The sequence below is a fragment of the Myotis yumanensis genome, unplaced genomic scaffold, assembly GCF_028538775.1.
Source record: "Myotis yumanensis isolate MYYU_CA2020_CCGP unplaced genomic scaffold, mMyoYum1.0.hap1 SCAF_1, whole genome shotgun sequence".
Classification (NCBI taxonomy): Eukaryota; Metazoa; Chordata; class Mammalia; order Chiroptera; family Vespertilionidae; genus Myotis; species Myotis yumanensis.
Window position 1 is genome coordinate 181,115,298 of NW_027223752.1, and position 17,246 is coordinate 181,132,543.

The 17,246-nt window shown below is 43.1% G+C and overlaps 2 protein-coding genes across 2 annotated transcripts in view; one reads left to right on the forward strand and one right to left on the reverse strand.

Annotated features, from left to right (window-relative positions):
- Positions 1 to 4,768: 4,768 nt before the first annotated feature.
- On the reverse strand, positions 4,769 to 8,071 carry TIGD2 (tigger transposable element derived 2). The gene is made up of 2 exons (XM_070392757.1): positions 7,778 to 8,071; positions 4,769 to 7,618 (listed from the first exon to the last, which is right to left on the reverse strand). Exon 2 carries the CDS (start codon positions 6,694 to 6,696, stop codon positions 5,119 to 5,121), a length of 1,578 nt encoding a protein of 525 aa, XP_070248858.1. The 5' UTR covers positions 6,697 to 7,618; positions 7,778 to 8,071; the 3' UTR covers positions 4,769 to 5,118.
- A 374-nt stretch (positions 8,072 to 8,445) lies between these two features.
- FAM13A (family with sequence similarity 13 member A) overlaps positions 8,446 to 17,246 on the forward strand; it is a 273,179-nt gene continuing 264,378 nt past the window's right edge. Inside the window, exon 1 of the mRNA XM_070392801.1 lies at positions 8,446 to 8,635. The gene's annotated coding sequence lies outside the window, so the exon portion shown is untranslated. The remainder of the gene's footprint in view (positions 8,636 to 17,246) is intronic.

Below are 17,246 nucleotides of genomic sequence, written 5' to 3' on the forward strand. Positions count from 1 at the left end.
AAAAAGATTGCATAGAGAAAGATAAATACCACATCTCACTCATTTGTGGGTTATAGAGAACAACATAGACTGATGAAAAGGGACAGATCCAAAGACTGAGAAACAGCGATCAGGCTATCAATCCCCATTAGGAAACTAGGGGAGGGCGGGGGTAAGGGGAAGAGATCAACCGAAGGACTTGTATACATGTATATAAGCCAAACCAATGGACATGGACAACAGGGGGATGGGAGCATGAGTGTGCGGGGCGGGGGGGGGGGGAGGTTGGGGGTTAATGGGGGGATGAGGACACATTTGTAATACCTTAACTAATAAAAAAACAACAACAACAAAAAAAAACAATTGCATTCTAGTCCTCGGAGGCTCACTGTCTGAAGGGAGCCATGCCCTTGGTCAGTAGGCCACATTGTCTGGAGCTGGGAGAAGCAAGTTTTATTCCCTTCTTGGCCCCTGATGACTGTATGACCTTGAGCAGATCAACTCCCTGCTCTGGGTCACTGGTGGCAAAACCATCTAATTGCTCTTCTAAACCGGGACACTTGACAGTAAAAGGGGCACTATAACACTTTTCCTGGTTTGACCAATGGGAACCAGAACATTGTTAGGCAAACCAGGTCCAGTGACCCCAGGACACCTGTTAGATGGGACGACGTTGCTAGTACTGCTGGTGCTGCTTGGTGAGTAGGTGCAAGTCTGCTCCTCCATTTACCCACTGCATTTGCACAGGCAGTTTGCATTTCTGCTTCAGGGATATGAACACAGGTGTGCCTTCAGCTGCTTGGAAGAACCCATTTCTCTTTGAGCCCTGTTTTCCCAAACTGCAGCTAGAGCAGGCCCCATCTGTTTTTTTGTTTTGTTTTTTTATGGATGGGCCCGTGTTGATTGACAACATACACTGTAGCCCTAGGAACCTGGGGGACTCGAAACTGCCCTCTCATGTATACAGACACCCCAGCCAACATTTCCAGTGATGAAGCAATGCCCTAGACCTCAACAAGGGTGCCCATGGCCCCTGGAGGTCTGCTCAGAGTCACTGGTAGAGAGGGCTGTGACACATTTTCCAGGCCAAGCCTGGAGACCAAGGGTTCTCAATGAATAGGGTTGCCTAATAATTGGTGTTTCTAAGTGCTTGGAGTGTGTCTATTCAATCTGCAACCCTTTTATATTTGAAGAACCTGAGATTCAGAGCAGTCCAGAAAGCTGCCAAGGTTATCTAGGGAGAAAGCAGAGAAGCTGGTGTTCGCATGCCAGTCTTTTAGACTTCAACCACCTTACTCCTGCTTGTGTTTCTCAAAGCATGCCAAGAGGTATGCAAGGTGATTTTAGTTTACAGATAGTCAAGTTGGACAAGAACTAAACCACAATTGGCACACAAGGCCTATGATGTTGCAGATATCATTGCTTAGTGTGTAAAGTATGTATTTAAGTGAGAGAAGGTCAACTTTGTGAAAATACCAAGGTGATAAGTGGACATAGCCCACCTTGAGCAGGGCTAAATTTGGAGTGCAGGTCCCAGCTTTGACTTGTAATACTTTGTGTTGGGTTCAGAGTGCCTCTGAGCCTGTGACCTAAGTAGCGGTATCCTGCGTCATGTCATCTGTGCCTTTTAGCCCATCATGGTCCTCCCAGGGCAAGGGCTACAGTGTTATAATCTGCTTGGATTGACTGAGATCACTGATCTGGGCCCTGCCAACTCTATTATATTTATTGAGCACTCAAAGTTTCCCACTCAACCCCTGTATTACTCTGAGATTGAAGTATGAAATAATAAATATCATGCTATACTTTTTTTTTTTCAAGTGTACTTAGTTGCCAAACATTTTCCATTTGGTCTGAGATCTGTTCGTCTTTCAAATACTCAAAAAATATGCACTTTAGAGGAATGGTTCCCCCCAGGCCAAGCCGAGGACCTGCCCTTTGAGAATTCTGGCTATTTCTCACCCACATGGCTGCTCAGGAGGCATTCCTGCTGGTGGGGGCTCACGGGTCATGAGTTCTAACCCTGTTTGACCCTCTAGACACCTCAGGGTCCCGGAGGCAGGAAATGGATCCCGAGCTCCTCAAGAAGCAGTCGTACTAGTGATGAGCTTTGGGGCAGAGATGGGGCCATAATCACCTGACAAGCCAGCAAGTGGCTGCAAGATGCAAGTGACAGGAAACCCGCAGAGATGAGCCCCTTTCTGGGGGACAAAGCAGGATGCCCAGCAGCGCCTGGCACCTTCCCCTCTCTGGGCGGAGTGCTTGCTCCCCAGAGCCAGAGACTGCCCAGCGATAGTCCCATTCCACTTCCTTAGAACTGGAGAGAGGCATCTCGTATTTGCACTTAGCAAAGATTTTAAAACTTAAGAAAAGGTGCATGACCTGTCACTTCGTATAAAAATAGCAAATATGATTACTAAATTTTTCTGTACTTTCTGGTAGTAAAAACACATAAAATAATCCTGTTTTAACTACTGTGTAAAAAGCCTGTATCATACATACCTTGGACTTTTGTAAATAAATGTTTGTGCACTCTGAAGAAAAAATATGCACTTTTATAAATGGTAACCAATAACCAGAATCTGTGGATATCATCTTTAAGGTGCACAAAGTTAAATGAGAGCACATTATTTCTGTGCTTCTCAAACTAAGATACATATAAGGAGCATGAGGTAACCTAAGACAGCATGATTCATCTTCCTAGAGGATATGAATTGTATACTCATATATTACAATACCTGGAAGAGGAAAAATTCTTGTATTACAATTACTTATGGAACTAGAATACAGTTTATAGTAGCGCTTATGATAAAACATAGCATCAAATCCCTCCAATGTCATGAATAAAGTGAGAAGTTTTTGAAAAAAGCAGAAAGCTCTGTGAAAAGCACAGCAGTATTTAAATACGGACATACCTAGTTTTATTGAGTTTCATTTTACTGTGCTTCATAGATGTTGCTTTTTTTTTTTTTACAAACTAAAGGCAGAACCCTCCACTAGCAAAAGCATTATAACTCACTTTATTGGGGTGGTCTCGAACTGAACCCACAATATCTCCAAGTTGTGCCTATATGACTGGGACTAATTACTATGACATTTCTTTTGATCTGATTGTCTACTGATTGTGTTAGTTTGATAAAATATTTCAAGTGTCCCGCTTACTGCTATCTTACCTACTTTAAAGGTATTTTATTACTTAAGTGAATTATGCCAATATTAGTAACATAGACTTTTATGAACAAAGTTAATATCTATCTATTTTATTAGCAGGAGCAAAGAAATTACAACTCCATTCTTATTTTCTTTTAAAATTCAACTGAAGATGTCTTATATGTATCTGTATACCTTATTGTGTCTAGCAGCACATGGTCAGAAAATGATTTCTAAATTGGATTAACATTTCATTTTTCACTGAAATAAATATTATTGTATTTCAACAGAAACTAGTTACTTGAACCTCTTTGATCTTATTTCCCCATCTAAAGATTTTTCCCAATGCGGCAACATCATGGTTGAGACACACACTAGATCTGTTCAGCATTATTTCCGAAACTCCCAGTCTCTGCAACTCAGTAACAGTAGCCAACACTCAGCGTCGACTTATTCTGAGTCAGGACCTGATCTAAGCCCAAATATTAACTCATTTACTCCTCACAAAAACTCTCCGGGGGAGGTATTTCCCCTATTTTGCAGACATTAAGTAACTTGCCGTGGTCACCCAGCAGCTGATGCTGTTCTACGGTGCCTGTCACGTGTTCTGTTTAATGTCAGCCCAGTGTTCACGGGGTGGGTCCACAAATTATGAGGCTTATATTCTCAGTACTTCTCACAGAAAAACAGGCTATCTGAAAGAAAATGGCAGACTTTGTACGCTTAAAAGTGTTACGTAAATATCAAATAGCTTATTAAAAACGATTGAGATATCTATACTAAGGATCAAAATGACAGATGGTAAAAGGTAACCATTACCTCTTCTAATCACAACCGTTTGGGAATTGAAATCTATTTTTTTCTACTATGAAGAAATTCTCCCTACTGTCAGTGGAATAAAAGTGCAGTGCAAGCCTTGGGGACATCTTAACCTATTTCTTCTTCCTTCATTATACTCAGAAATGGCCAACCTGAATTGTTAGGTGCCCAAATACTGTTGGTTTAGAACAGCCGTGGGCAAACTACGGCCCGCGGGCCAGATCCGGCCCGTTTGAAATGAATAAAACTAAAAAAAAAAAAAGACCGTACCCTTTTATGTAATGATGTTTACTTTGAATTTATATTAGTTCACACAAACTCTCCATCCATGCTTTTGTTTCGGCCTCCGGTCCAGTTTAAGAATGCATTGTGGCCCTCGAGTCAAAAAGTTTGCCCACCCCTGGTTTAGAATGTCATAGTTAAGGCTTTAGACTGTTTTCCTTTAGTTCTCTGCTTTCACTGTGAAATACTTCAAGCATAATCTTTGATGAGTTCTAAAATTTTCAGCAGGTTGGAAAATCATAGAAATGGAAAGTTACCCCTAATATATTTCTTTTAATATTTTTAAAAATATGTTTTTATTGATTTCAGAAAGGAAGGGAGATGGAGAGACAGAAACATCAATGATGAGAGAATCATTAATAGGCTGCCTCCTGCACGCCCCCACTGGGGATAGAGCCTGCAACCTGGGCTTGTGCCCTGACGGGGAATCAAACCCTGACCTCCTGTTCCATAGATCAACCAACATTCAACCAATGAGACATACCAGTTGGGCACGTATTTCAATTGGAAAACTGAAGTTCATAGAAAGTCATAAAAATTCATTTTAAGTCAGATTTATTGATTGCCTATAGTGTGCATGGTCCTCGTTAGACACAACGAAATTCAGGCACAAAACGGACACAAGATCCCTGGCCTCAGGAACCTTATGATCTAATTAGTAGAACACAGATTAGAAACAAAAGACAGACAAGTTACATGTCAATGCTCACTTACTAGAATTGACATTAAAGAGCAGTAATTTAAGTAATCCAAAATGGCATCTAATCCTAAAATCATTTATAAAATGTATTTGGCCTTGAAATCCATAGCACTTCAAGCAAGATAATTAAGTTCCATTGCAGATAAAGTCAAAAAGACGCAAATACCCTGACACCCTTCAGAGCATTATTAATGATTTTTGTTATTGGGGGTCTTCTGCTTTCTTCTTATTATCGTTCGCAGCCTCCGTAATACCAGTTTATCAGACAGAAGCATGTCATCTTGTTGTTCTAGATAATCCAGTAAGTTTTCGGTCCATTCAAGTGCAGCTTTATGGCTAATGTGCTTCTCTGGATTCACTTCTGTTTTTCTGGTCTTGCTGGGAGGCTTTTGCTCAGCAGGCTTGGACTGGTCCTCAACACCTTCACTGTCACTTAGCACCTGACAGCTTGAATCACTACTCTGAGAGTCAAACCACTGGTCAATATTCTCAATGTCAACGTGTTCACAGTCTTCTGTATTCTGTAAAACCGTTGCTAAGTTAGCTGCTAAAATGGCTCCTTCATCCATGTTCAGACCTGAATTCTCTTCATTGCCAGGGAAAAGTTTTTTCCAAGCTTTGGTTATGGTACTTGATTTCACCATGTTCCAAGCTCTTGATACTTCATAAATTGCATCCAACACTGTCAAGTTCTTCCAGAACATTTTTGGGTCAATTCCTTCATCCATGTATTTCTGGAGAAGCCCTGCTCGGTAGTATCTTTTTACCGTGGCTAGAACTCCCTGGTTCATAGGTTGAATTAGACTTGTGACATTTGGTGGCAGATATTTCACAATTATTCTGCCATCATCTGAACTCAGCGATTCTTCATGTGGATGTGCTGGAGGAAAATCCAAAAGCAGCACTGCTTTTTCTAGAAGCCCCTTGGATTTCAAATGCTTCTGTACCTGTGGCACAAAGTATTTTTCAAACCACTGTCTGAAAACTGAATGTTCTATCCATGCGCTTTTCTGACTGAAATAAGTGACAGGAAAGTTTGAAAGGTCAGCTCCTTTGAATGCACGGGGTCTTTTGGCTTTTCCCACAACACAAAGATTAAGTTTGTGTAAACCTGTGGCATTTGCACAACACATAATAATGATTCTCTCTCTGCTTGACCTATAACCAGAAGTATTTTGGTTAGTTTCAAGAACTAATGTCCTGGATGGTAAACATTTCCAGAACAATCCAGTTTGGTCAGCACCATAAATTTGCTCTGGTTGTAGATTCTCTCTTTCAATAAATTCCTGAAAGTTACCACAAAACTCACTGGCAGCAGTTTCATCTCCTTTTAATTTTGTTCCTTGACTAGCAGCCTTTGGAATACCATGGCGCTGCTTAAATCGAGTTAGCCAGCCAGATGATGCACTAAAATCACCTTCCATCCCTAAAGCATCAAAAAAGAACTTTGCTTGTTTTGCACAAATTGCTCCAGACACTGGAATCCCATCTGTTTTCTGTTGGTTAAACCACTCTATCATAACTCTATCAAGTTCCTCATATGTTGATGACTTCATAGATTTACGTTTGGATACCCCACTTGTAGGATCTGAGTTGTTTGCATAGTTTATTATTCTATCTTTATTCTTTTTAATATCGCGAACTGTGGATTCACCAATCCCATACACCACAGAAAGTTTTTTGAAAGAGATGCCTTCATCAAGTTTCTTAATAATGTCAAGCTTGTCCTTAATTGTCAACACCACACGCTTACGTTTCCCCAACATTGTAATGTCTAATATATTAGGCAATTACTACAACAAGTTATTTAACGACCTTGACTTGAACAAAACGAGACTAGCAAATTGGGCTTTAAAAATCCCTTTCCTGTCCCTCTAGGACCTAGACGGATAGTGTGCTGGCCAATTTCTAGGCAAGGCCTATACGACTCTCACTTTGCTGTTTTAAAACTTACAAAATCCCTCAACAAGGACTAGCTCCAATGAACCCTATCTTCTTTCTTCCTCCTCCTGTAGTTTAAGGTTTTTTTTTCATGAACTACAGTCTCGAAGGAGATTACAACCAATGCTGTATCAGCAAGTTCTCTCACAGTCTTAGTGCACAGTCAATTCTTCTTGCCATCATTACAGATGAGGTTATAAAAGACTAAGGCTCAGGTGGGATATTTTGGGACACGTGCTGGCGAAGAAATAGTTTAGGAGAGGACTTGCATACTTGACCTATGGGAAAATACAATGGGAAAACTCGTGCCCTGACTGTTCTTTCTCAGGCAGCGCACTGCAGGGAATGCTGCCTCCTCCAGGCAAGGACTGTTACAGGTTATGCAAGTGAGTGGTTATGGAAATCATAAGCAGGCAAGGTAAGGCAGGCTGGACAGAAGTGAGCGGTGCAAATAAGGCAAAGGTAGGCAGGCAGAAAACTGCACATTAACACGACACAAACTTACACCTAATGTATTTCACAACCAGAAAGGAAAAAAGGGGGAGACAAAAGGTGGTGTCACATGATTACAGAAATCATCAGAAAACTTCCCTGGTGGAAACCAGGACTCATGGTGGAGGGCAGGGGGTGGAAGCTCAGTGATGATGTTTTACAATAATCCAGGTGAAGAATGATCCTCGGTGGGCCAACAGAAGTCCTGCAGTTCCTGAGGCGGGGGGCTGCAGAGGTATTCGGAGCCTCAGAAACCTAAAGGAAAATACCAAGAAACATTTTTTTTTCCAATATCAGGGTCTGTGGCATTATCCTGAAACTATGTTGAAAAAATTAGCGTCTCCTACCAGTGTGATGGCTAATAATACTAAGGCATTAGCTAAAGTGACAGAGAGCGGGACCTGAATCGCCTACCTCCTGAATCAAGAGGTCAGAGGGAAGCGGTGCAAGCGAGGGCGTCTCTCCGCAGGGCGAGCTCGAGCGCGGGACGTCTTTGCTCACGCGGAGGGAGCCCGGGTCCGTCCGCGGCCACCGGCGCCCGGGTGTCACCGCCGCAGCCAGCGGGCGAGCGAGCGGCTGCTTGGCCCCGGGGACGCCGGCCCTCGCGCAGGGCGCATCGCTCCCCGCTGCCTGCGCAGCGCCAAACCGCCCGAGAGCAAATGGAGTCTCCGGAGGGAGATGGACACGGGCGGCGCGGCGGCAGCGCGGAGCGAGCGTCGCCGGAGCCGGAAGGCGGGGGATTAGGTGCGCGCGCGCGCCCCCGCAGGAACGTTGTGTCGCCGAGCGGGCGGGGCCTGGGCGGGCGAGCGCGCGGCCGGGGGCGGGGTCGCTGGCAGTGGGCGGGGCGAGGCGGTGCAGGGGGCGGGGCCGGGGGTGCGGTCGCTGGCGAGCGGGAGACCCGGCGAGCGCGCGCGGCCGGGGGCGGGGCTGGCGGCGGCGGCGGCGGCGTGGGTTCGGCTTGATGGCCCGGCTTCTCCAGCCCGCCAGCTGCCTCGCGGACCAGCAGGCGGCGGTAGAGGCGCACCCTATTTCAGCCTTCCTCCCAGGGGGCCGGCCCTGAAAGCCAGGCTTCCTCCACGTTCAGGTGGACTACGGTTTGCACCCTGGGAGGGCTCGCGAGAAAGCGGGGCATCCTCAGGTGCCAGGAGCCGGATGCTGATGGGGTAGGGCGAGCGCACGTGGAGCGTGTTTACAAATAGAGGCTGCGGCGCCTGCGCCTCCTAGCGCTCGCCGGCCCCGTGGAACAAGCTGGATCGGAGATCATGAGCCGAGGTAGGAACGGGAGGGTGGCGGGGGTGCGGGGCGGCTGGCTCCTGCAGGGGACCGGGTTGGGAAAAGGAGCTGGGGCTCACACTCTGCACCGCCCACCCGATCGAGTCCTGCGTGGCTGGGGCGCAGCGGGTTTGGGGGCGGTCGAGCTGGCTGTGAGTCTCTACCCTGGTGGGATGCTCTAGGGTTGAAGCCATAGTCTCTGCAGAAGCGGACCTTGTGCAACACCGACTGCACTTGGGAGACCGGTGAACTGGTGGGAGGCTCCCTCGTGACTTTCCTGCCGCCTGTTTACTCCCCTTGCTTCTCAAGTAGTAACGAGGGGATTCAGTTTGACAAAAAGTCCCTTGATTTGTTTCAAACGTATGGAGCTACCGTACGTTTTTATGTTGGCATTTTAAATGGAGCGGATACCGTGCCGACACCTGTGCACTAGTAATCCCAGCGACCAGTGCCTTCTCCGTTCTCACGGACTCGGTTGCCTGCGGGGCCCTCTGAGCCTCCCGGGAGCAGGGAGCGGCTGCACCATTTACCTAAGAACCACGGTTAGCCTTTTTCTTTTCTTTTTGAAGCGGTGGGGAAGTTTCACTCAAGTTTCTCTAGCGTCAGAACATAAAGGACTAACCGTTTTCGTTTACACACAGTAGCATAGTAATTTCGTCATTTATTTGCAAAGACCATATTGAATGTTTCAAAGGGGAACTGACATGAGCATTCACACTGCAAAAAAAAAAAAGAGAGAGAGATGTTGATTCTAAGCCTAGTAACTAACGCTCCCGCCCAAATTGCTCAATTGCCTTCCTCAAAATCACAGTTTTCTCCGATTAGGCATTTTGGAAAAATCTTTGATCGCCTAGCTATCCTGTGAAGTTAGTTATACGTGGGTTTTGACAAATGCCTGTGTGGTGTGTGTTTTTTTTTCTGGTTAATTTTCCTCTCCCGCCTCCCCTTATCATCCAGTTTCTGCATTCTTGGTTGACTATTTGGGGTAAGATACAACTTCATGCTAGCTTTATATCACTTTTTAAAGTTTGCCTCTTTGCCTTGATATTTGTAAGGAGCCTGAAAACAGTTGTATCCGATACAGTCATTGTATCTCCTCCATAAGGGAAGAGAGCTGTTTACTGACTGCGGACCCAAGGCCGGTAACCAGATGTTAGCAGCCTGTCTTTCGCCCTACCCTTCCAGCCTACTGAGGTCACTCTGGCCCGTGATATATAAATAAAATAACCCTGCTTCTTATCTCTGTCTCCCAATATCTTTGAGGTTTAATTTTCTTCCAGATACCACTGGCATTGTTTCTCTGTTTTTGCTGAATTTCCCAGCCTGCTGGTGTCTTGTCTCTTATCGCTGTTCCCTTACATCACCTTGTGAAAGTTCTAATTTGGAACACAGCCCACCTTTCTTGATTCCTCAAAATACCACTTCATGCAAGGCAGTTGTGTTACCAAACATTTAATAAGACTTTACCCAAGACAGCTGTGTCTTTACACAAGGTAGTTTTAGCCAACAAACTTCCCTTTCTGTTGGAGAGCGGGGGTGGGGTCGCAATGTGGCAAATTTCTATTAGAGTACAAGAGTGGGGGGACCTTAAGCTAGAATTTGGGGCATCTTTATTTTATGAAGAGGCTGGTTGGCCATGGAGAGCTTCTTGTCAGTTTTTCTCTTTAGGTGATAGTCCCTCCTTTCTCCTCAGCATTTTTTCTGTATCAGGTCTCCTTTCTCCTTCCTTCTCTCAGCTGCTTTTGTGCATCTTAAGACCCTTTTTATTTTGCAGAGCAGTTTTGTAGTCTTTATTTTTCTTCTAACTGCCCCTTATCATTTGTTGTGGTTTATTCTCTAATCAAAAGACATTTCACTCCTTGGGCAATTCTGCCACCAGTATTTCTCTCCTTCTCCTTTAATCCTTGCAAACAGTACTATGAGGTAGATGATACTTCTATTTATGTACAAGAAAACAGAGGCTAAAGAAGTATATGAATTTATCAAATGTAGGTGGCAGAATGAGATTGAGCCAAGTCTATGAGGCTTTAAAGCACCATGCTCTGCCTACGTTATCATAATCAAGGTATTTTGGGCATGAACTTACCAGAGAGGCATTCTAGTAGTGAGAGCACGTTAAGTCTGAAACAGCATTTATCAGGCTAAGCATTTAGTTCATTGGAATGTGAGTTTCCTGAAAACTACTCCCAATCAACTGAAAGTAGCTTATGTTTCTTATGATTACAAGCTCCAAATTCCCTTTTCTGCTGAGATAATGTCAATACAAATACATTATGTAGCCTCACTTTACTAGCATTCTTTATTCATAGTAGTTTTGTAATAGAATAGGTCATCTCTTGGTAAATTCTTAATTTTAAATTCTTAATTGCTTTTTTGTTTTGGGGGTTCCATTTACTTGAAAAATGAATGGTTTACACACCAAAAAACACACCACGAAACACATTTGTTTTCACCTGCATTTAAAGAACATAAAAATTTGAGGGGCATTTTCCAACTAAAATACTTATATTTGGGGGGGAGGGAATGTAGGTGTATATATTTTAGGGCAAACAGGATGTGTAATTTAGGGCAAGCAGTTGTCATCAGCATAATGAAAGCTTGTTCTTTAAAGTCTCCTTTAACTGAAAGGAGACAGTTACTTTGTGCATTGTAGACAAGAGCCCAAACTATTTATTTTTTAATATAAAAAATCCCTTTTAAAATGGTTAAAGTTAGAAACACTTATCCACTTAAAAAATTTCTGGACACAATTGAAAGATCAGATTACTTTTTGGAAAAATCCTATATAGTTTCTAAAATGTTAACAGGATATTGGAAGATAGTGATTGAGGTCTTCTACTCTTGAGTCATATAGATGCCCAGTAGGGGACTTTTTAACTTGTTTTCTGTGTTTCGTTGGTGGCTGGCAGTAGGTTTTCAATTGACTGGCAGCATAAACAAAGATAAACGGAGTTCTTTGGAGAATAGTAAAGACTTAATAGGGTCGAAAAAATTAAAATCGCTGTTGGAAATGTTTAAGAAAAAGTTAAACTTGGTTCCTAAAAAAACGTGTGGAAGAAACTAGTTAATTGCGGATTGATGTCAGCAGTGCAGGTGGGAAACTTGAATAAAATGTATGTACCTGCCTTACCTTCCCAAACCTGCCCAGTTCCCAGCTGTTCTCTAAAGCAGCCCTCAGTTCCATCAGTTTGGTCAACTCGGGTTTCCTCAGAGCCCGATCTGCATCAGACCACTCACTGTCCCAGTGCCCAGCACCTGCGGCATCATGCCTGTAGCTCTTCATGCTTTTCTGTTAGCCTGGGAAGTCCTCTCTTTCTCTGTTAATCTGTACATCCTTCAAGTTCCAGTTTGTCCAAAAAGCTGCATTTCTCAAAGTTGCTCCTCAAACTTTATGGGTCAGAATTATCTGGGGTCCAACATAGAAATTCTGGCGTGCACTCAAGGGATGAAACCCAGGAATCTTTTTAGTGAGTGCCCCAATTGATTCTAATATGCTAACGTTTGAAAACCTTATTTCTTGACCACTATTTTGAATGAGATTCCACACTCATAATGTATTCTTTGGGGAGGGAGTTTTTCTTCTCACTCCTCTCCCCTTCTTAAATTATATACAATCTTTGAAGGAAAATATGAAGTTCAGAAAGGAAAAAAGAAAAATAATAATACCAACATTCACTGACAACTACTCTTTTGGTGTGTATCCACTGTCTTTCTTGTATCAAAGTAATTATAATTTGTGTGTATGTGTGCAAATATATGAGAACGTGAAGTAAAAATATACATAATTTTATACATACTCTTATTATAATATACTATATTAACAGCATAGTATAAATACTTTGTGATATCGTTTATTCCCATCAGCCAAATACCACCAGGAACACACGTTGCCAAAACTGGGCTTATTACTGCAGCAGGGGAGAGCTTTACCTTGGAAAACCATGGAGTGTCTCAAAAAAGAGGGAGTAGGTGGAGCTTATTAAAGATTTGGGTAAGGTGATTTTAGGGAGGTTTAAAGAAAGTGAGGAGTCTGTTCTGGATTGGGTGCTGTCAGAAAGCAGGGACAATTTGGCTTTTGGGCATCTTAATTTTTATCTAGGAAGCTAGTGGAACCGAGAGGCTAGAGCTATATCATTGGGGAAGAAGCAGTAGTCACTGCTTCTAGCCAGGAGAAAACGATGTTTGCTCATTTTTGTGGTTGACAGCATTCCCTCCTTCCTTCTAGTGACGTCTTTATTCAGGATTATAGAGTGACTTTTTTAAAAAAAACTTTTTTTTTTTTACTGATTTTTGGAGAGTAAGGAAGAGAGAGAGGGATGATAGAAACATCATCCATCAGCTGCCTCCTGCATGACCCTCACTGGGGATTGAGCCCATAACCCCTGCATGTGGCCTGATCAGGAATTGAACCTGTGACCTCTTGGTTCCTGGGTGGAAACTCAGCACACCGATCAGACTAGAGTGACCTTGTTTTTATCTTGTTTCACCACAGTCATGGAAAGCCCTCCTCTAATGTCTATGAAATTATTTAGATTCCTTGACTATCTTGTTCAGAGCTTTCAACACTTTCTCAAAGGACCTAGGATTCAAAAAAGTTTAAATAATCATTGGTAGATTAGCTCATTCAGCCTTGAAGTGATTGATCCCTAAGTTATCTGGGTAGATACTTTGTAATGCAATTCTGCCTTAGTGAGACTCTCTTATGCTTAAAGAAGAGTTATTAACACCTGGCTTCAATGTTCTAGGTTAACAGGTCCTCATAATAGTGTTTCTCAAGCTCAGCTTTGATCAATTTTAGAACTTTTCATCTCCCAAAAAAGAAATCCCATACCATCCCACTCCCCACTCCCCATTCCCCACTCCCATTTCCACACTCCCTACAACCCTCTCTCCTGTTTTCCAGCTCTTGGTAACCACTGACTCTATAGATTTGCCTATTCTAGACATTTCATATAAATGAAATCATACAATATATAACCTTCGTGACCAGCTTCTTTTACTTAACATAATGTTTTCATGGTTCATCATGTTGTAGCATGTATCAGTACATCATTTCCTTTCATTGCTGAGTAATATTGTTATACTAGAGGCCCGGTGCACAAATGACTCTTTAGATTTGCCTATTTTAGACATTTCATATAAATGAAATCATACAATATGTGACCTTCGTGACCAGCTTCTTTTACATAACATAATGTTTTCATGGTTCATCATGTTGTAGCTTGTATCAGTATATCATTTCCTTTCATTGCTGAGTAATATTGTTATACTAGAGGCCCGGTGCACGAATTTGTGCATGGGTAGGGTCCGTCGGCCTGCCCCGATTGGGGCCAATCGGGCCGGGCCAGCCAGGGAAAGGGGACACAGGAGGTTGGCTGGCCGGCCCCATCCCTGATTTGTGTGTGTGGGGGGGGGGGGGCGATCAGGGATGGGGCTGGCGGGGGGGAGGGGCCGTGAACAGTTGGCAGGCTGGCCCCACCCCTGATCAGGGTGGGGGGGCCAATGGGGGTGGGGCTGGCCATGGGGAGGGGCCTCAGGCGATAGGCGGCCCAGCTCCGCCCCCTGGTTAAACTCCCAGTTGAGGGGACAGTTTGTGTATTAGCCTTTTATTATATAGGATGGATACCTCACATTTTATCTATTCAGCAGTTGATGTTGAATCAGCATTTAGGTTGTTTTCACTGTTTTCCTATCCTATATAATAAAGTGGCAATATGCAAATTAACCCTCATGCCCTCACAAGATGGCTGCCTACGACCAGGCCGACAGGGGGGTTAGTGAGAGACGACCAAATGACTAAACAAGCAGGCTGCATGGGGCAACCAGGCCGGCAGGCGGGGCAGTGAGGGACGACCAAATGACTGAACAGCCAGCTGCGTGAGGCAACCAGGCCAGCGGGGGGGGCCATGAGGGGCGACCAGGCCAGCAGGGTGGGGGCAGTTGGGGGCGACCAGGCTGGCAGAGGGGGGCATTTGGGGGCAATCAGGCCAGCAGGGGGCGGGTGCAGTTGGGGGCGACCAGGCAGGCAGGGAGGGCAGTTGGGGGTGATTAAGCTGGCAGGGGGGCAGTGAGGGGCAACTAGGCCGGCAGAGAGGGGCAGTTGGGAGTGACCAGGCCAGCAGGGGGGGCAGTAAGGGGTGACCAGGCCGGCACGCAGAGGCAGTGAGGGGCGATCAGGCTGGCGCGGGGGGGGGGGGGGGGGGGGGCAGTTAGGGGAAACCAGGCAGGCAGGCAGGTGAGCGATTAGGAGCCAGCGGTCCAGTATTGTGAGAGGGATATCCAACTGCCGGTTTAGGCCCGATCCCGGCAGTCGGACATCCCCCAGGGGGTCCCGGATTGGAGAGGGTGCAGGCTGGGCTGAGGGGACCCCCCCCCCCCCATGCACAAATTTTGTGCACTGGGCCTTTAGTTATGAATAATGCTGCTGTAAACATCCATGTACAAGTTTGTTTTTGTGGACAGATATTTTCATTTCTCTTAGGTACATGAGATTGGAATAGCTGGGTCATATGGTAACTCTATTTAACTTTTTGAGGAGCTATTTTCCAAAGCAGTTTACATTTTTCCAGTGTATTCAGTGTGCTTCATTGCCATATACCCAATTCATTTTGAATTTCAGTACTTTTTTTTTATCCAATGATGGTATTCTTTTTAAAATTTTAATGTTTTAATGATGACTCTCTTCTTATATAATAGTTATAGTTTTAGAAGCATGTAAACAGAAAACAATAGCATAGTTATTATTTTGGTAGCATGTAAATAATAAGATTTAGGTACATCTTAGTGATAAACCTTATGGGTTCTGGAGACACAATCTCAGGTTTGTACTTGTGACTCCACCTACTAACCATGGAATTTCTGACTAGTTATATAAATCTTTCACATATGGAAAGTGGGAATAAAAATTATACTGATTTTGGTTTTGTTGTAAGGATGAACCAAATAGTATATATAAATTGCTTTGCAGAGTACCAAGTACTCTGCACTAAGCAGTAAGTAAAAACTAGCTTATGACTGTATTTCCTACAATTTTGATTAGATGGAAACAACTTGCATTCTCTTAGCCTCCTAAAATTGGAGGCTTTGAAAGGAGATATAGGTAGCTAAAGACAACTGTCATGGGAAAGGCTGGATTAATTCATACCCACTTAATGATGTTGTAGAGTTCTTGCAAGAGTGTATGATAAACCTGTGTTTGTAATTATAAGGAGATTCACAAAAACATTTACATCAGAGGATTGTCTATTGAAAATTCTCAATCAATCCAAAACAGATGCACATAGTCTTTCTTTCCTTTAACGCTAACCACAGCATATCCCATATACTATTTCTGGCAGACTTTTAGCCCCATCATAGGTATCTGAAGGGGAAGGTAGAAGTATAAAATGGGAATTTGATGCAAAAGACAGTCTTCAAATAATCATTCTTTTAGAAATATGTCTGAAATATATTTTAGTTTTTCTTTGTTCTTTTTTAGTAAATGTAAAACACACGCAGATTGGAGAGAGTAGTTTAACTCTACCTTTGTTATTTCTATTTATTGTATCTCTCAACCTAAACCCTGACATCTCAATTCTGAAAGGTGGTAGTAGTTAAGTATCTCCTTTTCCTTGGATTTTCATATTTTTCTCTTTTGCTTTGAGATAGGTAGGTGTACATTCATTCCTCCCCCTCCCCACCAACTCTTTTCTCTCCACACGTAACGTTTGCAGTATTAACAGTTTTGTTTTCCCCCTCTCCCTTGTCTTCTACCCCCTGTTCTTTTCCTCTGGGGCTGTACTGGTGGAACTAGCCAACAATTCGGAAAGTCCCTATCAACAGTGTACTGAAATTGATGTGCAATTACATGCGTGTTTAGTGAGGATGAATTGATGGGATTATTAAATCCATCATTTTGAAACTGATTGGACTTTTAAAACTTTCTTACTTCAATTGGTAGCTTGTTTCCAATAATGTCAGAAAGATTTTTAAAAAGTCTGATTTATTTAACAATAGTATCTGTTACTACAACATGAGAGTTAATTTTACACTGACCTTGTTTATTTCTATTCTTTTTTTTAACCAGTAGGTTATTTTAGTTCATTTATTACTATTATAGTTACAGAAGAGAGTTTTCTGATACATCTTTCACGTGAAGTATTGGTACTCTAACCTTCCTTACTTCCATTTTTGAATTTTTTACTTTTTTGAGATGAAGGATTCTCTCCTTCTTGCATAGTTTGAGACTCTGATGTAAATGACTAGGAAATTGATTTATCTCAGGCTGCAATAGTTAATTGCTTGGCCAGGAAATTTCATACCCCAATGAAAGGCAACAAACATTTTTATATATAAAATAGACATTTAGCAGCAATTCATGCCTAAATATTAAACTATTTAGGTTTACTATTACTATGCAACTATAGTAATGTTGTTATTTCAATGCTACATAAATGCACAACAATTCTATAGCAATGCCCCCTCCATCTTTCCTAACAGTCCATGGTAGCCTAGCATATTGTAACTCATGAGTTTTAAGGTTTTTAGGATTATAAATTATATCTATTTTAAAAAATCTACTGGAGAGGAACATAGTGTTGTCTGTAGATGGCAGTGTATTCTCTTAGTAAAT